The sequence below is a fragment of the Cygnus atratus genome, chromosome Z, assembly GCF_013377495.2.
Source record: "Cygnus atratus isolate AKBS03 ecotype Queensland, Australia chromosome Z, CAtr_DNAZoo_HiC_assembly, whole genome shotgun sequence".
NCBI classification, from domain to species: Eukaryota; Metazoa; Chordata; class Aves; order Anseriformes; family Anatidae; genus Cygnus; species Cygnus atratus.
In genome coordinates, this window is record NC_066396.1 from 43,013,362 (window position 1) to 43,032,830 (window position 19,469).

Consider the following 19,469-nt stretch of genomic DNA (forward strand, 5'->3'; position numbering starts at 1 on the left):
CTGCTTGAAATGTGTTTGAGATTCACCAGTCCCAGGGCTGCCACCACTCAATATAATAGCTGCATTTTCATTCTTTGTACATCTAACTGGTCTCTGAATTAATTTGCTTAGGGACGAGTGCTTCTGGATAAGTAAGCCTATACTTCCTATTTGCTTAGGAATTGCTGCCAGCTATGAAGTTAGGCTCAAGGGCAGCAGGCAGCACTAATGAGTTTGAGTAGTACTTTGATTTCTGCATGGTTCTGCGTGGATTCAAATTACAGAATATAGAAGTCAAGGGCTTCTCTTTCAGTGACTGATCATCACAGCAACTTCAGCTCTTTAAGTCAACATTTATAATTTTAACAAATATGCACACACACATATTTCCAAATATTCAAAGATTAACCTATAAATGCAATTGCTGCAACTGTAAGCACAACTGCATTGGGTCAGACCTTGGGCTCTAGCACAGGTAAAGCAGACACACAATTCAGTACCCTCGCAGGGACACCTGTGTGACACCCTCACCTCCTTCCCCCAGGCTCACACCTAGCCATCACCTCAGGCCTGGGCCTCTCACGAGGTTCCTGCAGCCAGGCCATACAGCAAATAGACGAGGCTACATCTCTTACAGATCACAGTGCCACAAGCAAACAACAGCAACTTCATTAAAATAATTTGGTACAAGTTAGATGAGAACCAGCTAGCCATGAGCCAATATTTTAGGGAGTCCTTTAAAGTTAGCTATAGTTAGAGAAGTTTGAGTTTTGCTCTCAGAATCAGAGGTTCACAGGAAATTTAGCTTTCTGCATTGTCCAGACATCCAGTTATACAGCAGGTTTGGATCATTTCTGAAGGACCTAGTTCATGAGAAAAATACCTTGTCCATAGTAAGGCTCCAAGTTTACAGACACTTGTGCGTATTACTCTGTTTTCTTCAGTGGAATTCCCTTTGAGACACACTATATTTGTATAAAATATATACAAGAACCAAACCTAAATTAGCAACGAGCTAATAGAATAGAGGTGGGTATACAGGGCATCACTTGAAGATGATTACAATGAAGCTCTTCAAATGTTCTTTATACAAAGAGGTCTCACATCTGCTGGAGACTCTTGTTTCAATCTTAAGTAAGCATTTGGAGAGAAGGGAAAAAAAATAAACACTTTGTTACAAACAACAATTGTAAAGAAAACACAGCTCTTTGTATCTGGAAATAGAAGGTCTCATATCTGAATATTACACCCATAACTTGGAAACTGTATATAAAATATTAATGCATATTTCTATAATGCTTATTACTGTACTAACAAACCCTAAGAGTATTTAAAGAAACATAATTTACAAAGAACAAATATTTACATAGCCAAAGTCCTACTGATTGCAATGAGGGCAGAATTGATCCAGAAGCTGAAACTTTAATTCACGTAGGGTTTCTACTTCCTATTATATTCCAAAAACATTACAAGTTCATTGTATGAATGAGATCTGTAAAAGATCACATTATCTGACAGAAGCACCAACGTACCCAGGATCCTCATGCTTGCATTACAAAGGAAACATTTATTGTGAGTCAAGCATGATCTCGCAAATCCACTAAAACTGCAGAGCTAGAAGTGAAATAATCGGCCACAGCTACACCAGCAGAAAGAAACCAGCAGGGACGTACCGCTGCCTTCATGGCACTCCTCACCTACAGTCACACACATGGCTCAAAGTGGGCGAGTCAGAAGAACGCACTTTCTTCCACTGCTGAAGCTTAGCAATCTCTGCAGAGATTCAGGAAATGCTGAAAAAAGCATTTCAATGCTCCATTCCCGCAGAGAGGGACGGGTTGAATTTACTGTGCAAACTTCTTAGTAAACTTCCTGCAGATGTCACCTGCAAGCACAAGTATTTATCAGCATTTATCTGAGTTAAACCATATCGGAAACATCATGTTTGAAAGTTGCTTACTGGAACAAACTTTCCACTGATTTTAATCCGCTCAAGCCAGCTACCATGAGGGTAAATGTCAGCTCAGAGCCTTTGGCTCAGAGTGTACAAAGTCAGTGAGACGATTATCACAGTTCACTGTGTCCTAAGACTTACGAAGACGTCCCTACCAGTGGGGACTGAAACATTTCTTTGGTACACTCCCTTTTCAGAGAACATACAGTCCTGTTTTTGTAATATAATTGTCAGGAAAACTACAGCAATCAGTGTACTCTCTTACAGTTTCCTGTACCGTCCTTCTCTTTTCTCTGAGGACGCTGTTCCCAAATACTGCTCTCACTATTAGCTTTCTACGGCTGCTTTCAGACAAGCAATGCAACAAATTTCCACACTTTTTAAGAGCCCCAGAGAGACCTTGCCCCTCACACCACTGGAAGACTAACACAGTTTACATGTAAAAAAACTGGTGGCATCAGATGTCTGTAGCTAATTCATTACCTAAAGAATCCTGATTGTCTCTTGCTGAACGCAAAGATAGCTACCACATCCATGTACCTCACTGGTCTATGATGAAATAAAAAAAAAAAAAAAAAAAAAAGTAATTCTACCTGTGACTTAATAATACAAATAAAGGTACTCCGCATCTGTGGACCAAGCTGAAAACCAGAGCTCTGCTTTCCTGTCTGTTTCTGTGCAGAGATGAAGAATATGGCAATGCACGTCATATTGCATTTGCCCATTAAAAAAATTAATGTAGAGGTATGTCTGCAGACACTGTTGGCAAATGAAGAAAAGGCTACAGCAGGAATTGTTCCTCCTGTTAAAAGTACTTATCTAAACGATCATGTAATAAAGCTCCGATTCAAAATAAAAGTCAACTATTTTCAATGAATGAATTTTAGTGTTGCTAGGAGGATAAAAACAAGACCAAAAGTTGATCATTAGTGTAACACTAACACTAGTTATAAAATAAGTAAAAACTGCAGCAACACAAGTTACCAGATGGCCAGTCCAGCTAACCTCCTCAGCGACAGGCTTTGAAGAGCTCTCATCACCCTCCAAGCCTTGCTTACTGAGTACACTATAACACATACCACACAAGTAACACCCACTTATCTGGTGTTTTCTTTTCTACTGCTCTCGTTACAGGGTGCAATATGACTGCTGCTGTACAGCACTGGCTTGCAATAACGTTCTGCTTCCATGGCCACTGCACAAGCATTTTCAAACAGCTGAAAGTACTTAGATGAGTTTGGGCCATTTTATTGTTCCCTTTCGTCTTTTGTGTTATTCTCCTTTTTAATACTCCTGTCATGCAATTTGAATTTTACATACCTTGTCTTTACTGATAGTTGTCTAACTTCAAATGTGCATAAAGCACTTTTCCAAGCTGGAATGATCCTCAAAGTTGGTCCCTGGATAGGTAATCAGGTTTAAATCACATTAAAGTCCAGAAAATAAAGCTTCTCCTTTGCATATAAATCAGGTTCCTTGTATATTCTGAGAACAAATTAAGGAGTACAGGAAGAATGCATGCCATATGCAACAGGTATTTCAAGTTTGCTAATCTTGCCAGCATCTAACTGGAATCTGTTATTCAAGTAAGTAGCACCTTGATTTTTAAAAAATCATATGCAACAATATTCAGTTTCTGATACAGCTCTCTTTATAGCTTCTGATTTTTGTCATTAATTCCCTTCCAAATTGCTTTAAGGACCATTGCTTCTTATTGATTTGAGTCTTTAATTATGCCAAAGCTAATAAGGATAGGATTTAGATTTAGTTAACTTTGTTGCTAAACTTGTGAGAGGCTCTGTGGCGTAAAAGTGAAGTATGCTTGTAAATGATTGCAGAATGAAGGCTTGACTATTCAGGAAAGAGATGTGGACAAACCAAATGCAAAAAGACATCAGACAAAATAAGAGAGCACACTTCAAAAGCACTTACTGCTAACTGCTCAATAATTGTCATTTAGACTCACTTTTAGGAGAAACATTTTAAGGTTTTTATTTTTGCCTTTCCACCTTCAAAAGCCAGCAGGTGGCTACATTTTCATAATGCCTTGAGTGCTTTCAAAATTAATGGTTCCACATTGGAGTACACTGTTGCTATTGTAAAGCCATACTGAAATATACAATACAAAACTTTTACACTCTAAGAGTTAGAGGACAAGTACGAGATGAGAAGTTAAAATAACAAATCTGTTGCGGAAGCCGTAATTCCAGTAGAGATGAGAAGCTTTCAAAGTGAGAAAGTAATCTGGGAGAAGCTGGTTTTAATCTCATTTAGACTGGAATAAAACCAATAGAGCTCTGCTGATGTCCTCTTCAGCTATGCTCGGTTTATTTTTCAAGAGACTAAAGAAAAGAAATTCTTCCCATAAGTCTGCAGTCTTTATCTCCAGTCTGCCTTTGCAATAACACTGAGATTGCTCAAGATCACACGTCTGGCCTGCTAGCAGTAGCTGTGCGCTCACCGTGAGCATTCTGTGCAGCCTTCCACACCCAAGCACAAAGATGCAGTTATTTTCCTGACTCTGCTCCAGAGGAGCACAAAAGCATCAGATATAACCCCTTGGCTTTCACAGCCACTTTTGAATTCCACTATTGCAGCTGTGGTTGTTACTGTGGACTGAAAAGAGTGTAATTTTCCCAATTTTTTTCCACACTCTCAACATGGCAGATAAATAGCGTGTTATTTTATAACCTCAAGCTTTCAGACAGATTTTGATTGTTGAGCACTTCCCAGGAATCCTTATGTTAATGCACTGATTTTGGACAGGTCATGTGGAGAAATTTTTATGTGGGAAAATAGACTTTGACTTCCTATATTCAATTAAGTTTGGCAAGACTCTTAAAGGGGTGACATCGAAAAACTTACTTTGTGTTCACAGCCCATAATATTAAGATGTTTTCAAAACCTATGGAACTATCCAGTAAAAAGACAACTAGACTTCCACCGTGTGTTTACAATGGCTTTCTTAAAATTGAGTTGACTAGCCATTGTGTAAACATAGTACAATATTTCCTGTGTTGTTGCTGGAAAAATAAAAAGCAATTAGCAATAGCTTCTGTGTTTAGAATCATGTGTATTAAACTGCAAATCAATGTTTTCTTAGGCTTCTCTATACAAAGATCATTGAATTCTGGCATGCACAGGCATGTACACATTGTAACAGGTTATAAAGTATTGCACTCTTTTATGTGTAACTAGATTAAGTAACTTTGTCCTTCCTTCAGCTTCACAGGCAAGTTGAGAACACAGAAGCTACTCAGTGAAGTTACTCCCATTCCCTTTTACCTGCGTTTTTTGTCCTGCAACCCAGAAATAAAAGAAAAGTTATTTACAACTCACATTTCGTGCACAACATACCCTATGGCACTGCACTTCAGTATGAAAAAATGGAATGAGGTAGCATGTACAAATTCTTTGTGATTTTTAACTCCTGCAACAGCTTTAGTTTGATTCACTGATCTCAAATTGCTGAATTCTCAGTGTCAGTAAATCCTGTTGGGCACTGAGAGCCACTTTGTACCGAGTGCTTTTCAACCTCCCATGTGGATATTTAGTACGTGACCAAAAGGAAAGAACTTTAGACAATGCATTGACTTATTTTGCATTACATAGAACAAATTGAAAATTGTTTATATAGTTTTGATTTATACATACAAAGTTTGAAGCTGGTTTACTTCATAATGAGGACTAATTGTGACTAACAGTAAAAGCTCTTTCACTAACACTTCTTACGGTGAACATATATTAACACTCTTTACATTGTGTTTACAGTCAATATATATACAGGATTTATTTTAAACCCATAAAAGTAATTTTGAACATTAGCTGCTTGGAAATCAATCTTTTTCCTCTTTAAGATTCAGGAAGTTGAGATTACCCAATGTATCTGAGCTCACTTTTATAAGAAATAGATATCCACGATGCTGGATGTTCCTGACAAGTGTTAAGAAGCCTGTGCACTTTTATAGTAGTTCTCCATTTCATTGCAATATGTTCAACAGGATGAGCATGCTTTATAGGGAAAAAAAAAAAAAGGCACTTTTTCCTTTTTCACTTTGCATTTCTTTTCACTTTATATTTTCCAATATTCTGAATACAAAACAGACCTTTCCAAGCATCCCTGGAAAGGACACACATAGAGTAAATAAGCATACTTCCAGAAAAGCTAGAATTCTCTAATGTATATTTTACATCACAGTTCTCTAAAATTAAGCAATTAATTTAAGTAGATGATAATGCTTTATTGACTTCCACACCATCAGTATTGAACAATTAGTCAAAGCAGAGAGGTTTAGAAAATGTCTGGTAATATTCCAAAATGCCATAAAATAGACAATAAATGTAATTTTAAAAGTGAGTATTGTAAAATACATTATCTGGAATAGTCTTCAGGAGCTAGAAACATGTGATGGGTTTTCTGATAGGCATTCTTGTGTTTTTGTCTTTTTAAGATTCTTGACTGTTTATTCTTCAATATTACATCATAATTTCACCTGTTACTAAACATCGTAAATAAAACATTGGAAGATATTTACATTCCACTGTCTCCTATTTCGATTATGTGAATGTACCTTGGAATTCATGAAACCACACAGCTTATCTGTATAACTACATCAAAGCTTCAGAATCAAGTTACGTATTCTGCCAACATTGGAGATAACAAGAATTTTAAATAGTAGAGAGAAGGCACCCATGCCAACAGCGTCAGAATAAATTTCCTAAGATACGCATATGTCAATAAACAACAAAGACTAAAATGAAGCTCCTCCATGTTACTAATAAGAAAGAAAAAACGAAAAAATTACTTATTGTCTGCAACTAGAATAGACTGGAAGGGAAATCCTCATTCTCTCAAACCAAAGAATCCCAATATCTTAGTGGACCTACAACTTAATTAAACACATCTTAAATGGACACTGAAGCATACACAACACGATTTTGTTAAGACAACCTCTTGCCTGAGTTTTATCCAGTCAGCTGTCCGGTTGACTATTAACATGAATTATATTTGCACAAATAAAATTAACCGTACCAGAGGGAAGTCTGAATATAATTGCCTTCTTGTAACCTCACATTGCCTATAGGATCCTGTGTCTGTACAATTTGATTAGTTTTCTCCCTCTCCTTTTACCCTCCCTGCAGTGTCTGCACAGTGCACAGCTGCTCGCACAGCCCTCTGAATGCATTCTCATGGTTGTTTAGCCCAGGCTTATGTAAAAGAGAACTCCATGGAAGGCTTCCTGCAAATATACTGATACAAAAAATATCTGCCAGATGACATCATGCCAGCTTCACATGGAGCTTCTCTATAAGATGTAAGGTTATACATTATGAAAAAAAGCTGTCAGAAAGAAAAACAAGTGTTTTCTGTTTTGCAGTAATCAAGTAAACTTACTTGATTTTACCAGGTAAAATGGTGATAATTTGGTTACAAAACCAGTTGAGTGTGCACTGTAGGTGCAGTAGTCAGTTGCTTGTGATGTTAACAAAATCTCAAAGATTGTTATGACAGAGCAATTAAGATTTTAATTCTGGGGGTGGGAATAGCAATAGTGATAATGTTTCCAGGGCAAATATGACCACAAGTATTTTCAAGTTTGTTCATTTGGATAAAGCATTCTCATTTGAATGAAACATTTCCCACTACCTCACAATTAATCAGCCAAGAAACTGAAAAGATGCCAGGAAAATTCAATTACTTTAGCACAATCATATTGCTATTAAAGTATAATTTGCATTCAGTCACTGGACACCTTAAAGGAATCATTGTGGTCTGCCAGTAATTTGAGGACTGGCTGCTTGGGTGATAGCCTAATAACTTGGAAGGTTCTGGTCTTTGTTAAAAAAGTCATAAGAGGTATGTGAAGCCTCAGTTAAATGGTCAGAGACAGATAACGTGGAAAAATGGCATCCATCGTTCATAAAATTTCTGAAGTTCTCTGCAAAGAAAAAAAAATCATGCTGACTGGGATACTTAGTGTACTTTCTCAGAATTTCTTCTGAGGCTAGATTCACAAAAAGTCACATTATCCATTTTAGCTTTAGAAACTAGGATTGACGGAATCTTCTTCATTTGGGAAAAAGGCTTCTATTTGTGAAGCTAGTGATATAATCTGCTTAACTGATATTAGTTTAATAATTTTACTTCTTCAGAAGTGGAATAAACTTAAAAGTCTAGTAAAGAAACACGTGTAACATATTTTGTTAAGAATCAGCACCACTATATGATCTCTTATGTAAATATAGTGTGTTCTGTTGTGTTTTTTTCTGATGTTCAGTGTCATGAACCTATTCATTTTGCAACCACCTAGAGAGCCTTTCCTTAACAGGATAAAAAATAAAAATAAATAGAAATCCAATGTAGGTAATTAAAAGACAGAGATATTTTCCCATAAACTCAACTCTCAAAAATATTTCAATAAATGTCTTTTGTTGTTGCAATGCCCATTAAACAGACTTTGTTTATTAAAGAAAAATAAAAGCAGTCTTCTGTCTACCTACACCTGTGACAGCAGTAAACCATTATGATAACATTAGGTGAATTTTGGACAGGAAGAGTTAAATCTAACTGGCTGAATCAGTGTAATTAATTATATCATTAAACATGTTCATTTAAGATCTCTTTTCATATTTCAAAACACAATTTCTCACACAGAAACTTGAGATAGATGCCAAACAATAATGGCTGGATGAGAAACACTACAGCGATTTATTTAGAATTAGCACTATTTCCCACTATGGAACAATTCAGTACCTGTAACATAAAGAGCATACTTCCTATGTAGCACTTAACATTGGCAACTGCAGCTTACTCATACAGAACATTCAATACAATATAATCATCCTTGGTGTCCAACCAGTGTCACAGTCTTTTCCTGGATACTTCCACCCTTTCCAATGCCTCCATGTCAGGCCATCTACTCTGGCCACCTGCTAGCCTTTCCCTCTGTTAGGAATACGAGATGTCCAAGCTCGGTTGATCATAACCACTTTTGCTACCTGAAAGCTGACTGTCTCTCTGTCTGTCTATCTATCTATCTATCTATGTACCTACCTACCTTCTTTGGACTGGAGTTTCCAGACATCCCAGAAATGCCAGCTTAGACCAACCTGCCAAACTCCATAAGTCCCTGCTGTGCCCACTGTGCACTAGCAAAGCAACTCTGCCATTTATGCATGGCATGGATGGTCTGTGCAAGAGGAATAAATGCAGTGTCTCTGGTGTGCATGCACAGGCCATCAGTGCAGAGTGTGAGCTGCAGACTCCACAAAGAGGTGTTGCTCCCTCCCCACCTGTACCTGGGATATATTCCTACTGCAACCCTTGCAAAATAAATAAATAATTAATTAATTAATTAAAAAAAAAAAGAGAGAAGAAAACAAAAATAATTGCTCCAGTCATGTGTTCTTGTCATTTGTCATCCACACTCTCCATTTAGACTGCAGCAGTTTTCACAGAGAGGCCTCCACCCAATCCTTTCTCACACAGGCGTATCTGTTATTCCTACCCAGGGCTACGCTGCATTCCTTGCTGCAGCACTAGCTGCAGGCAGCAATTTCTCCACCTAGGATATTTCGTGGTACTTGGAGATAGGAAGCTGAAACCCAGCCAGATAGGAAAGTAGTGACTGTCTGCCTTCAGAGACGGCGCTGCAAGAGGCGACCTTTGAAGACACAGACATACAATGTGAATCCTCGTGGTGACATTTCAAAACAGAGGTCCACAAGCAACATCAGGGTGTTGTGTTGTGTTGTGTTGTGCTGTGTTTCGTTTTGCCTCACAGTGAAGCAGGCATACATCTCCAGTGCCCTCACGGAGCCGCCAGGTGGAGCAGCTTCCACCAACGCCACCGCCGCGCCCCCTGGCACAACCTGTCCGTGGCCAGGGAGGTTTTGGCCGTTTAAAAAACGTGAATCCGTGAAACCTGAAAGGAACTAGGATAGCGGAGCTGACCGCGGCACAGGTTAGAGGTGAATTAAGGCTTGGAGGCAGAGGTTTATGAGCAAGGGGGTATCCAACAGACACGGATGCATGCTTTACAAGCCTGATAGATACTGAAAAGAGGGCCGTGGTAGGAACTACCAGAAACGCAGAGCCCGGCCGGGCCTGAGGAGCGGGGCAAGGCCGCCCCCTCCCAGCGGGGCCCTGAACCCAGCAGCACCGAGCCGGGCCGGGCCGGGCCCGCCCTGGGGCGGGACCGAGCAGCGCGGCCCCGCCGCGGTGCCGCCCTGCCGGAGCCGGGGGCGGGCCGGCGGCGGAGGGGAGGCCGGTCCCGGTCTCAGCTCCGGCCCCAGGTCCCGGTCCCGGCCCGCGGCGGGTCTGGCCATGGTGCTGGTCGTGGTCATGGGAGTGAGCGGCTCGGGGAAGTAGGTACCGGGCGGCGGGGCCGGCCGCGGGGCACCGTCACCCCGCGCCTCGGGGTGGCAGGGCGGGGACAGCGGGGGGAGACCTGCCCCGGGGCCCTCCGGCCGCGGTCCCGGCCCCTCAGGTAACGAACTCGCTGTGCTTTCTTGCAGGACCACGGTTGGGTCGCGTTTGGCAGCAAAGGTACGACGGGGATTGTTTTTGGCATTGCTTCTGACCAGAAAGCCTGTTCTCACTCCATCCGGCAGCCTGCGGCTCACAGACAGCTACTACCTAAAGCTGGTGTGACAGCTGTAACTTCAGGGTTCAGTCTCCCTTGTCGCCAAACGTGAATTGGGTGCCCACCACCAATGCAGCATAGTCTATTAACAACAGCCATTATCACCAGCTCTTGCTGTTACCGAGCTGACTTGATTGTTGGGATAAACATCATTGCATAAATGGTGATTCATGCTGTGGTGTAAGAGGACGATAATTTTTAGGTGTCGTCCTGTTAAATTCTGGGATCCCTATTAGCTAGTCCGCTTTGGCTGAATGATCCACACTCATTTCTTTTTCCTAGCTGGGATGGAAATTCTATGACGCAGATGATTACCATTCTTCAGAGAATAAAAAGAAGATGGCATCAGGAATACCACTAAATGACGAGGTAATTTGTATGAATTGTGAAAGGATAGTCATCAAGACCTCTTTGCAAAATCTGACCTTTTTGCAAAACCTCTGGCAAATCACATTAAAATAGGTTGTGTTTCACGTAAACTAGGCTGACTATAAACATAGGTTGAATGTGTAGGTCTGCAGTTAATAAGAGAGAGCGCCTTTTTATGTTACAAAGTATTCTGCATTAAAAAAAAAAAAAGGTAACAAAGCAAATAGTATGCTGATTCAGGATTTATCAGAAATCTTTCCTGTACATCAGCATATAGAACTGCAGCTTTAGATTACATGCTTCTGCTTTGAATTAAAAACACAAAGACAGAAAAGGGTCTTCCTGTTTCTCTACTGAGGTACATCAATCTCAACTACTGTAGAAACTACGCTGTAAATTTCTGTTTTATGTGCGATTACTTAAAATGCGTTTCCTCCCCTTCAGCCTGTTGTTCAGCCTAAACATGCCAAAATGATCAAGCTTCGTTTTACAAACAATACTTACAAATTCAGAGTCTCAAGTAAATTAGAAAAGCTACAACAAGACACCTCTTGAACTTTTTGTAGGAAATCTTTAGACATGTAAGGCTGAACTAGAGAGTTCTTCAAAACACTCTCTTTAGACTGAAGATAATATTCTAGGTACTTATTAAACACTTTAATCTGTTTGGAAGTTCATAAAAGCTATTATGTCATGTAAAGTGGCACTGCACAGTTGGATGACCAGTGGTTATTGGTGTATGGTGCCAAGCAAGGGGGAAGTATCTCTTTTGAAACATCAGTGGTGCAAAATCATAAGGGCTTTCTTGAATGCTAGAGGGAAGTGATTTTCTAATGAAAGCAACAAAAAATTGTTGCGTTTATGTGTCCATGTTTTCATTTGTTGCGCCCACCCAGTAGTAGCTACACTGAAAGATGAAATGGGAGCAATAGTTTAATGCTCAGTTGGTATGACAAATGTTGCTGGGAGCTTAAGGCCTAAAATCAGATTATACTAAGAAAACTACCAATCACTCGCATTGCCTTTGCCAATCTACTGAGCAAAGGTGTTGCAAAATTGTGGCTATGAGTACATTTACTTTTGATTGCTACTGACGTAAAAATGATATAATTAAGTTACTGTAGATAAGTACACTTAGGTCTGTTTTGATGCCTTGGAGTAGTTCCTGAAAGCCTCAACTCTGACCTGAAGCATTGCATGTATATGTCAAGACATAAGGAAAAAGAAATAACCATTCAAGCAGTGAAAGCTGCTATCTTACAGCAGACTTAGCATTCGAATTGTATAATAGAAATAGAAATAATAGAAAAATAAAAATAAATTGTGTAATAGAAGCAAGAGAGAATTTGACTGTCCTTCAAAGGCTTATGAGGTGCATGCTATATGTAAATACATACTACTTCCATCAGATACACCTAAGTATCTGTAATGTAACAAGTACTATTCCCTAAAAATACCATACTGATAAGATGCCTTGCACTTCTTAGCATTCAGGCAGTGGTAGCAAATCTACATTAGTAAGAAAGAGAATGTAAACTGAACTTGCCATAAATTTTAACGCTAATTCTCACCTCTAGTGAAATGCTCCCAATGTTAAAAGTGATTCTTTCAAATCAATTTCCCAAACAATTTTGAACTGACTTATTTTGTTTCTAGGACAGGATTCCATGGCTTTGTACATTGCATGATATACTAAGGAGGTAAGAGAACCTCTAGATTTAAGGAATTCACGTTAAAGATAAAATAAAATCCCCCCACCTCAACAATAAGTATTTTCCCCATTGTATTCCAAAACAGAAATGTTTGTGATAGTGTAAGAACTTTTGCAGCTAGTAAAAGCATTCTATTTTCACTAATCTAAGGTGTCATAATAATTGCAAAGGGTGAGCTACTCCCTGAATCTGGGGTTATGGGGAATCCCTGGGAAAATCGTTGTTTATGATAGTTGTTTTTCTATTGTCTGTAGATCATTTCAAGGATCTGGTTTGATAATAAACCTGACGTTGGCTACTTACAATGGGCATAGCCACAGAATACACTAATAATAGGATAAAAATTTTCTAAAATATTTTTAGTAATAGTGAGATACAGTCCAAAATGCTTAGGCATTTGATAGTTAAAAGATATACTCAGAGGTTTAAATCAGGTGACAAACTCTTTATTCAACTATGAATTTTAATAATTATGTACTTCCTAAGCTCAAATTACCTTGCCTCAACTATTCAGAGACAAAGATAATTCAAGGGAAGTTTTCTTAAACTTAAAAATGAGAATAGTAAAAATATGTAGCTTTAAACTGGAATACTTTATTTACATCTTGCTTTAATTCAGTGTGTTATGCTAAACCCCTAAGAAGCCTGCTTTGTAAAGAGGAACCAGGGGCATGGGGGCCCAGCTGGTGTTCTCCTCCTTCTCTCCTTTGAAGGAAAACGGTATAAGAAGGAAGACGTTGATACTGCATGCCAGCAATCGGTTACAGAACTGGTGTTGGCAACAGCATTTTGGTTTCTGTGACTATGGGTCCCTGCTGAAGGATCAGCATCTGCTTGGGAGAGGTGGGTCCAACTCACTCGGTGAAGTGCAGGTATGGCTGGCATGGCTGCAGTGCTGTGCTGGAGGGACGGATGCAGGAAGGACAGGCCAGGAAGCCAAGGAGCAGGAGTTGCCTTTTGTGAGAGAAAACCTGGATGCATGGAGCTCTGCCTGGGGATAGATGAGGAGCCAGCTGAGAGCTTATGGGTGAGGATTAAAGAGCAGAACAATATGTTGACATTGTAGAGGGTGCCTGCTATAAGTTTTCTGCCTGGGAAGAACAAGTGGATGAAGAGCTTGTTGGGGACGTGAAGCTCAAAGGAAGCTGTGGCTGCAGTGACCATGAGATGGCAGCATTTCGATTCTTGAAAGGAGAAAGCAGGCAAAAAGCAAGAACACAATCCTGTACTTGAGGAGAGCTTACTTTGGCTTCTTCAGGGTTCTGCTTGGAACAGTCCCATGGGATTAGGCCACTGAAAAAAGATGGGCCCAGGAAAACTCCTTAATATTCAGAAATCACCTGCACCAAGCTCTAGAGCAGTCCATCCCAACAAGAAGGAGGTCAGGCAAAAATTCTGAGGCCTGTGAGGAACGAGGAGCTTCTGGCAAAACTGAAACATAATAAGCATACAGAGGGTGGAAGCAGGGACAGGGAACCCAGGCAGAATGGAGAGACACTGTCTGAGGATGCAGAGACACAGTTAGGAAAGACAGTGCCTGTCTGGAGCTGAATTTGGTGAGGGATATCAGTGGCAACAAGTAGGGCTTCTATTAGGTATGTTAAGTGGAAGACTAGGGAAAATGCAAGTCTGCTGCTGGATTGGGGCATGGAGTGTAGTGACACAGGACATGAAGAAGGTGTTCTGTACCTTGGCCTTTCCCATTTTAGTCTTTACTAGCAAGACTGATTATTATTTTTTTTTCTCCAGCAATCTCAGGCTCCAGACACCTGTGGGAAAAGTCTGGAGCAAGGAAGTTTTACTCCCAGCAGAAGAGGGACAGGTTAAAGAATACTTGAGCAGAATGGACTTACATAAGTCCACAGACCCTGACGGGATACACCCATGAGCATGGAGGGAGTGGGCAGATGCCACTCTCAATGATCTTTGAACAGTCATGGCAACTGGGAGAGGTGCTTGATGACAGGAAGAAAGCAAATGTAACTACTTTATCTTCAAGAAAAAAGGAAGGGGGAACTGCAGGGAACTGCAAGCTGGTTAGCCTCACCTTCATCCCTGAGAAGGTGATGAAATAACTAATTCTGGACACAGGCATACGAAAGAGAAGGGACTAGGAGTAGTCATCGTGGGAGTAGTCGACAAAGGTGTAGTCATGCTTGACCAACCTGATAATCTTCTATGATGAAATTATGGGCTTAGTAGACGAAGGGGGAGCAGTTGATAGTCAACCAGGACTTCAGTGAGGTTTTTGACACTGTCTTGCATAGGATTCTCACAGACAAGCTGATGAAGTAGCAGCTGGATAAGTAGACAGTGAGATGGATTGAAAACTGGCTGAAAAGCCAGGCTCAGAAGCTGGTATCAGTGGCACAAAGTCTAGTTGGAGGCCAGTACCTAGTGGTATACTCATTGGGTAAATACTGAGTCTGATCCAGCTTAGCATCTCCATTAGTGGTCTGAGAGTATACCCTCAGCAAGCTTGCAGATGACCCAGCACTGAGAGGAGTGTCTGATACGCCAGGTGGTCCTGCTGCCATCCAGGGGGACCTGGACAGGCTGGAGAAGTGGGCTGACAAGGATCTCGTGAAGTTCAACAAGAAGTGCAGAGTCCCGTGCCTGGGCTACTACTACATGCTGGGGGCCATCCAGCTGGAAACCAGCTCTGCAGGAAAGGACCTGCAAATCCTGGTGGACACCAAGTAGTGAGCCCTTGCTGCAAAGAAGGCTAACGATATCCTGGGCTGCCTTAGGAGTGTTGACAACAGGTGGAAGGAGGAGTGATCCTTTCCCTCTACCCAGCATTGGTGAGGTAACAGCTGGAGTATTATGTCCAGTTCTGGGCTTTCCAAACTGGAGCTACTGGAGAGAGTCCACCAAAGGGCCATGAAGATGAAGGGACTGGAGCATCTCCCACAGGAAGAAAGACAGAGAATGGGGACTGTGTAGCCTAGAGACAGCTTGGGATTTCATAAGGTGCCTGTATAACTGAACAGGGGCCTGTAATAGGAAGACAGAACCAGACTCTTTAGTGTTCAGTGACAGGTCAAGAGCCAGTAGGCATGAACTGAAACATGGGATGTTTCTTCTGAGCTTAGAGAAGAACTGTGAGTGACTGAGCACTGTCAGTAGGCTGCCCAGTGGTGTTGGACTCTGTCCATATTCAGAAGCTGTCTGGATATGGTCCTGGGCAACCTGTTGTAGGTGGCCCTGCTTGAACAGGGGCATGCGGACCAGATGACCTCCAGAGGCCCCTTCCAACCTCAACTCTTCTGTGAATTTCCAGAGAGCACCAGAATGCTCAAATGCTGATTTTGCTGCACTCCACCTCCTTGTCCTTATTGAGTTATCACCATTACCAGGTGTTTAGTTTTTAAATAGGTTGGAAACAGAAGAATGGATTTTGTGAGTTTCATGGGGCAGAAGTCTGCTGAACTGCTGGCACTCAACCTTTGGGGCAACTTGATGCCTATTCAGAAGCATCTAGGAGCTGAAATGTAGAGAAGGGGAGGTTTAGTCTGGCAAGATGCCTGCCAAAAGCCATCAAGATTGGCACTTGACATAAGTAGCTAAGGCTGTGACTCATCACATCGTATTTCTCTGGTTACAACTGCCTCCATGTGGTGATGGTTCATTTCACCTGCTTGCATCTTTACTGCAAATAGGAAGGGGATGATTATCACAGCCACCAACTGCCCTTCGCATAGAGCCTGCTCCAAGTACACCATGTCCCTTCGTGGATCACGGGATTGATCGTTTAGGGGTAGGTTGGAGAGGAATCAAACCACACCAAATGCTGGGTACCATCAGCCACGTATTTCCCACAGTGTATGGAATTACCTTGCATGAATAAATCATCTCAAAAGTTACTCTGACAAAGTGTCATGTCTAGCCAGCTTCCTCAGTGTCGTATTCCCTAAAGCTCTTCTTGCTCTGGCTTTACGCAGTAGCAATTACTAGCATGTGCACACCAGCTGGTTGTACCTTGTTGGAGTGGGCATTAATTTACTGAGAGATGTTTCTAGATTGTTATGCTAGTTCCACCGCTTTTTGTCATATGCTAGCCCAAGGCCACTGTCCAGCTCCAGAAACTTTCCAAAATCAAGTGTACTTTAACAGTGCCTAATGCCAACGTGTAATTGCAAGTACTTGGAAGCAGGTGGCATTGGTTTGCCTACCAATACTCCCAAAGCTGTCCTCTACAAGGATACGAGGTTCGTCTCCCATGACATTATATGTTTTTCTATTTGACAGAGAAGAATCATCTAGACAAGATGCTGTTCTGGCCTGTTCAGCACTGAAGAAAATGTATAGATACATACTAGTTAGTGGAGTATCTGCAACTGAAAGCAACCAGCCAGAGAAACCAGAAGAAAACACAGCGCTGAAGATCCTCTTTGTTCATCTGGATGGTCCTATAGAGCTCATTGCTCGCCGCCTGGAGAAGAGGAGAGGACATTTCATGCCACTGGAACTACTCAAGTCTCAGTTTGACACTCTAGAGCCTCCTAAAGCACCAGAAAACTTTATCACTGTCAGTCTAGAAAAATCTCTTCCTGAAATAGTGATGGAGATTGAGAAAGCCATTTTTTCAGGGTAAAGCTTTTCCAGAGTAAGTTTCTAAATTACAAATGCAGAAATTCACTTGGCAATACCAGGGTTATGAAACAGCATTTTAATTAATCAAAGCAACTTGTTTTTCCCAATAGTTGAATTACAATGTTAAGAGCTGGTTCACTACTCTTGGTATTTTTATCATGGCTATTTAAAAGATATGCAATATGAAATTTTAAAAAACTGTCAGCAATGTTTGAATTCCTTATCATATCAAGTTAAAATCTGTATTAGAATCTAAGCAGAGCCAGCTTTTGAAAATCCCATCAAGGGTCGCACACAAGAATTATTTTTTTTTTTTAAATTTTTACTGTCAAACGTGAGAAAGGCACATCTTCTATTAAGCGATGAAATAATTTACAGCTTTATTAAAAGCAATATATTTGTTTTCTTACTAGTATAAAAGGAACATGCATGATGAAATTTCATGCCTGACATTGCCACGGTCTCACTGCCAGGTCTTTAACAAGTTGTAACTTCTGTGTTTGTGTCCTTACCAGCCTCCCCAGGGCAGTGGGGAGGCTGGCAACTTCACCAGCTCTTCAATACATGCACTGAAAACGAAGTTGGAAAATGTGAGGGGGAAAAAAAAAGTAACGGTTGTGAAGTAATGTACAAAATGCAATTGTATGGAAAGCTTCAGAAGTAAAGTGTAAGGAGCATCATATTGGCTGTGAACTAGTATCTTTCACGTAAAAAGTGTAACCTGTAGTGTAAACTACAGGATGTGTCAACCAGTGAAGATACCAAATACAAGATTGATGAATCACACAACTCATGCTTCAAAGCATCTTTGGAGTAATTTTTACCTGGTTAACTACTTGAAAATCGTTTATCATTTTGTATTAATAGTAAGGGCTTTGTGGCTTATCATGCAAATTGCTGTGCTTTTATCAGTGCTATAAATGAGCACTGCAAGCTCTCAGAATCAAAGTTAAGTGCAAGAGACATCTGGGTGCTTCTGAACAGCCCCACATTTCAGAGACCTAGTGACTAGTCAGAATATAAAAGTTTAGTCAAGTATGACAAATAAATGGCACCCTCTTGTGGTACCTCTGCTTTTAATGCAGACTTTGTATTTTCCCAATACACCATTAACAAGCAAAGCGCTTTTCCATCACATCATCTACTAAATACTTAGGCTTTTTTTTTTTTCAGCTGCAATAAACTAGATCCAGGACACTACAGTAGATAGGAAAGCAATTGCATCCTGTCACAAACATGATTTAGACTCCCCAAATCAAAAAAGAAACTGGGTTATTTTCAATCATGTTTTAAAAAGTTAGACTCCAGATTTGAGATCCGCATATCTTGTGTTTATATTGTGTTCACAAATTAGCCAGTACTAACAGAAAATTCTACTCAACACTTAACAGGTCTCTCCCCACATACAACAGCTCCCCCAGATATACTAAGGCTGTACATGTGTATAGTGGGACATCGCAGAACAGTCTCTGTACATAAGTTTCATTTACCTGCCCAAATTAAGGGTCTATTAGGGGTGATGTATTCAGGGTAGGCGCAATTCAGATTATTTATATTTAGCTCAAGTTATTTGGATAGAAGTTTTCTGTCCCTATTTTGAAATGCCTTTAACAAAGGCAGCAAAAACTGAGGAGGAAACATCTGGAATTAGAAATTGCTTTTCCTGTCTCAGACTGAGTTGAAGCATAGAAGATGCACACGCTACCTCCTCAAGAATATGTGCCTAGCAGTTTGTAACATGCTGTGTAAATGCTGTACATAACTACAAAAAGCACTTAGGAGCATTTTGCAATATTATATTGAGGAAATAAAAATGAAATGTTAGTTCCCAATAGCAGTATTTCTTCATACATTAAATACAAGAAGGGTAGAATCATATTAAACCACACAGGCTTATCTATAAAGGCAAAGGAAGAGACGCAGCTGCCTGCCAGCTCAGTTCCAAAGTGAGATGGTTATTTTATGACGCAGGCACTGAACAAAAGAATTGGTCTGCATCATTTACAAAACTAGCCATCTTGCTGACACATTCCCAAGCGTGATCTTTCACTGTTAAAGAGGTAATAAAAACTAATCCACCTATAGACCTTGCCCCACCTACTGCTGTTTTTAATTTGTTTTCTAACAAAACTAGAATTCCTCATGTGCAAAAGATGGCTCATTGTTCTTCCAATACTTATAAAAAAGTTACTGTTGTTACTATTTGATAAATAT

At 40.5% G+C, this 19,469-nt stretch overlaps 1 protein-coding gene across 1 annotated transcript; it reads left to right on the forward strand.

Annotated features, from left to right (window-relative positions):
- Positions 1-10,154: 10,154 nt before the first annotated feature.
- On the forward strand, positions 10,155-17,932 carry IDNK (IDNK gluconokinase). The gene is made up of 5 exons (XM_035565280.2): positions 10,155-10,300; positions 10,451-10,481; positions 10,861-10,947; positions 12,604-12,647; positions 16,911-17,932. Exons 1-5 carry the CDS (start codon positions 10,260-10,262, stop codon positions 17,254-17,256), a joined length of 549 nt encoding a protein of 182 aa, XP_035421173.1. The 5' UTR covers positions 10,155-10,259; the 3' UTR covers positions 17,257-17,932.
- The last annotated feature ends 1,537 nt before the right edge of the window (positions 17,933-19,469 follow it).